This window comes from Epinephelus moara, chromosome 5 (assembly GCF_006386435.1).
Source record: "Epinephelus moara isolate mb chromosome 5, YSFRI_EMoa_1.0, whole genome shotgun sequence".
Taxonomy (NCBI): domain Eukaryota; kingdom Metazoa; phylum Chordata; class Actinopteri; order Perciformes; family Serranidae; genus Epinephelus; species Epinephelus moara.
In genome coordinates, this window is record NC_065510.1 from 30,051,570 (window position 1) to 30,056,517 (window position 4,948).

Genomic DNA, 4,948 nt, shown 5'->3' on the forward strand with positions numbered 1-4,948 from the left:
AAGAATTCTCAAGACTTACTGTCACTGTCAGTGGTGCAGGATTTTCATCAGTATTGATGGAAAGCCTTGCCATGCCATTGGCTGCAGTGCGGCCCTGTACCTCACCCGGATTCACCTCCACTGTAACACCTTCTTTTGGTGAGCCGTCAGGGTTCACAACTTCAACCTGCCATCAGAGAAACGGAGAGAATACTTCCTAACTAATGAAAGCAAGTTTAAGGAAGATCTAATACTATTATGAAAATACCATAATCATCTGCAAACTGCAGTACCTGTACTGAAAGAGCAGCCATATAAGTCATATTTTTATATAACTGATATATATATGACCTTAACCGTACTGACATTTAAGCAATTTACCAATAAGCTAAAGGACATTGCTGATTAAATTTTCTCTGCAAATATGTTATGACTGACATAATAGTGATTTAATACATCTACATGTAAAGTTCTAGTTTTTCTCAGAAAACCCATCTGTTTCATCTGTTTGAAGAGACTGGCATTTATATCATAATCAAGATCCATGACAGATGCAGTCATGGCAGTAATAAGTGAAACAATAATGAAAGTTAAAAAAGAAAAAGAAAAAAGAAAGTTTTAAAAATCAACAACATTCGAGAGGAGATTTATATCACATGAAAGACTACCACATCAATAAAAAGAAAGCCTGGTCTTTTATTGTTTATGAAAAATGTATTTGATATAGTCCTGTGTGGAGGACTGTGAAGGAACCCTACTGTTATTCTAAACTCATATGTGCACTTTACCGCAACATCAAAGGACNAGAAAGTTTTAAAAATCAACAACATTCGAGAGGAGATTTATATCACATGAAAGACTACCACATCAATAAAAAGAAAGCCTGGTCTTTTATTGGTTATGAAAAATGTATTTGATATAGTCCTGTGTGGAGGACTGTGAAGGAACCCTACTGTTATTCTAAACTCATATGTGCACTTTACCGCAACATCAAAGGACATCCCTGGTTTGAAGTATTTGGGCGTTCTCTTGAAGTAGATGGTATAAGGTGATTGGACAATCTTGATACCTCTCAACTCTGCCTCCACCATTTCACTACCTGTAAGAAGACACAGTATCATGAACATGTACATAAGAAGATGCAAAGACGCATGCAAACACTAATTATTAAGTACAAGCATTTTTACTTATCTTTCCTCCGGTCTTGTTTAGCTTACTTCTAACCATGTAATTGAAATAAACAGTTCAGTTAATTTTTATTTAGATCACACTTTCTGTAACTAACTTCTCTCTACTTTACTCTTTACATTTCAAGCTGTATTTCTGTATGTTATTTCACTAAACAAGCATTTATCCTTTATTAATTATATTAACAACAACAACAACAACAACAACAAATATTATAACCATAATGGTATAACCAATAACCATGCACAGTCAAATGCACATACTGTAAATGCAGGGAAGTATGTATTGACTTTTATTCATCACTAAAGAACATGAAAGTGTAGTGCTAAAAGTACTGAAAATAAGTGCCATTTTAGCACAGCACACACACACCCTTGTACTTCTTTCTTTATGAGGACTGTCATTGACATAATGCATTCTCTAGCCCCTTACCTTAATCTAAACCTTATTATAACCAATAACCATAGAACCAAGTCTTAACCTTCAAACAGGCCTTTGAAGAAGCGAGGACTGGCTGAAATGACCTTACTCTGTTGGTGGTGTGCTTCGGTCCTCACTATGTAGCAAGGACACAGACACACACACACACACACACACACACACACAGTCTGCTTCTTACCGCTCTCTGTCAACACACCAGCAGCTACATATATGGAACTCCCCACCAGGTCGAAGATGTTTGGGAAGCTTTTTGTGATGTACTCTTTCTTCAGTATGACTTTTCCTTCACCGTCCTTGATCTAATGTGACATATAATAAAAATGCATCTTGAAATACAGCAAGTGGACAGTTGCTAGGTACTAAATTTACTTGCAGATTTTATGTCATTGATAAAAGGCCAAGCTGTAAAGACAGTGGAGGTCTGTGCTTGTCTTTTTTCATGTGTTATAATGCATGGCTGCAAAAGATAAAGAGCATGAGGGCGACAGATAAACACAGAAAAGATTAAATGACTGATAGACAGATGGTGATAGAGCAAATGTGCGAGCACTAACCGGCACTCTCTGAAGGGAGCTGGGCAAGCTCGTTTTATGACCCCCATGCATAATCCCAAATACCCCGTAGGCCATCCCATCTACGTTTACATCAAAAAGATACCTAAAAACACAAATACTCATAAGCAGTTTGTTTATTTCATAATAAGCCAAAACAGAAATGGTACTAAAATGGTTACGGTTAAAATGTAACTACAAAAAATAACCCTGACAGCTTAACAAGAAGAAACCCCCCCCAAAACTTAAAGCAAACCTCTCTACTTAATCAGTCTACAAATCAAACCTTGTCTCTAAAGTCAGAAAAAGAAAATATTCACTTACGTAGCTTTGATATCAACAATTAGTTGTTGACTGTCCACATAGAAGAAGGGGTTGTCAATCGTCAGTTTAACCTCAAAACTGGGCAGCACTGAAAAATTAAATGCATTTTACTGGCTCCAATCAGGCAGAAAGTAAAGACAAGTTGTATATGTTTTTAATAACAGATTAAGGGATAAAGAAGACCTTTGCTATGACTCACCATATTCTTTGACCTCAAATTCTGCAGAGTAAGTCAGCTGTGGTTTGTTGTGAAACCTTGCCACCACTTTCCACAGTCCGAAACTACACACAGACACACACACACACACACACGCGCGCACAAACAAACACACACATGTAATTAGTCTATGTCTTATACATAAACCTAAATTCTCAATACTTTCAATGCAGTCTTCATAGTAGTGTATATGCAGCGCCAACACTTGACTACACTCTTGCTTCTTTTAAGAAATTTTTTTGGGCATTTTTAAGCCTTTAATTGATAGGACAGACAAGCATGAAAGGGGGAGAGAGAGAGTGACATGCAGCAAAGAGCCACAGGCTGGAGTTGAACCCGGGCCGCTGCAGCAGCCTTGTCATTGGGGCGCCTGCTCTACCACTAAGCCACCGACGCCCCAACACTTGACTACACTCTTGCAAGACTACTGACATCAACCTAAAATGTATTTCGTATTCAGTGATAATAGATAAATCTTAGCATGCTTACACGCTAGACTAAGATGTGAAGTAAAAAATGAAAGGCTACCTGCTAAACATCACCATGCTAGCACACCTGTAGACTCTTATTAATGTAAAGGTTAAGGTACTGTTAAAGTACTGAAATAAAAACAAACAAAAAAGAAAAAAAAGAATACCTGACAATTTCAGTGAGCTGGTAATCTCCAGAGTGCATCCCTGATTTCAGAGAGACCAGATCAATTGGTAAAATGATGCCGTCAGGGTTCTAAAATAAGACGAAATTCAGCAACGGTTTATTAAATAATAAAATAAAACAAGTCGTTTAGATCAGTGGTTCCCACATGCAGGTCCATTTTGAATGGACCAGAAGTGACTTGCAAACTCACAAGTTTGTAAAAAGCGCACTTTCTTTAGAAGTACAGTGAATGTCCAACATAGAACTTTTATTTTGAAGTGCCATTTCCTGCTGCAGAGTGAGTAAACAATTAACAGCCACTTAACAGAGACTGTAAACTAGCTTGATCTGGACCTTGTGGCTGGACCAGTTGGGAACCACTGCTTTAGTGGTTACCGACCTCAGTGCCTTGTCACAATCACATTACTCAGATATGAGCAGGGGAATACTGTATTCGAGTACACCGACTTTGTATTGGTGGAAACAGCTGTTTCTCTGTTAAAATGACCAATGAGCGCCGTGGGGGGACTTGATTTGCTGATCAGTACTATGGGCAGGGCTAACACCGTTATCTAGCTGTTGTCAAGCGTTGCACCAGAACCAGTGAGGGGTGGCTAATAACAACATCTAGGCTGTTCTGAATTGACATTTCTTCTCCATTGCCCGACATCATAGTTTGTTTTACTTCACTCTACTCCACTCTTAAAATCATGATAAAACCAGTATGTTGGCATGGCTATGCATCAGTGTGGATGTTAGTTTCAGAGGAATATGTTGGTCTCTAGTGATTGGTCAGGGAAAATCGAATCCCCCTCTCCCATGGAAATTAGAGTGGACCTGATGTCAGACTGAAGATGGAAATGGAGTGTAATGAGTTGACAACTGACCCTTCGCTAAGCCCCGCCCCTTTGTGGTGGTCTTTTAAGCTGTTGCATTGAGCATGGAGCCCACACTGTAACTAACTGCACTCCCTGAAGTAATATTATCACATTATTTGGAAAAACAAAAAAGCAATTTCCCAGAGAAGCAGACAGAGGGGTCTACAATATGTGTTTGAAGGATATATCCAGGCAAAAACAGGTAAAGGCAATAAATAGAGAAGCTAAGCCCAATGTTCAGATCATAGTGTAAAAATGAACCACCACATCACCTGGTGATCAAGACAGAAGATAATGGATATTAAGGAAAAATTCATCAGTATCTAACCAGCTGTGTGTCATTGCAGTGTGTGCAGATGAATGGTGCTACCACCGCCAATGCCTGGACCTCCGCCACTGGATGGGCGGGGAGCTCCGGGGGAAGCCAAACCATGTGCCATCTGCGCACACTGCAACGACACACAGCTGGTTGAAAGTTGGCAAAGTTATCCTGCTTCCTTTCACTGGTTCCTGTAGAGCAAAGGTCGGTCTTTATTCACTGTTATAATCATTAACCCTATGGGCCCGAACGACGCATTGTGCGTCCAAATTCACACCTGTTCTTCTCTATTGATTTTCTCCGCGACCGTGCGTCATAGTGAGAAGCCACGCCTATCAAACAGCGAAATTGTAGCTTTCCGACAAGACCAAGCACTTGTCGGTAGTCCAATGTTTTCATAGCGAAAAAAAAATGA

General features: G+C 39.4%; 2 protein-coding genes across 10 annotated transcripts in view; one reads left to right on the forward strand and one right to left on the reverse strand.

The window, feature by feature from the left end:
* LOC126390983 (complement C3-like) overlaps positions 1-4,948 on the forward strand; it is a 94,705-nt gene that overhangs the window by 70,672 nt on the left and 19,085 nt on the right. The window lies entirely within an intron of this gene.
* Positions 1-4,948, reverse strand: part of LOC126390991 (complement C3-like) — a 21,264-nt gene that overhangs the window by 3,447 nt on the left and 12,869 nt on the right. For 4 of the 6 annotated variants that reach the window (XM_050045555.1, XM_050045553.1, XM_050045554.1 and 1 more), the window contains 6 exons: positions 2,683-2,765; positions 2,484-2,571; positions 2,163-2,265; positions 1,787-1,907; positions 963-1,078; positions 20-166 (listed from right to left, as the gene is read on the reverse strand). In XM_050045555.1, the coding sequence (XP_049901512.1) occupies positions 20-166; positions 963-1,078; positions 1,787-1,907; positions 2,163-2,265; positions 2,484-2,571; positions 2,683-2,765 (658 nt within the window). Of the gene's footprint in view, positions 1-19; positions 167-962; positions 1,079-1,786; positions 1,908-2,162; positions 2,266-2,483; positions 2,572-2,682; positions 2,766-3,337; positions 3,427-4,948 lie in introns of all 6 variants that reach the window. The other 2 variants (XM_050045552.1, XM_050045550.1) reach the window with 2 other exon arrangements.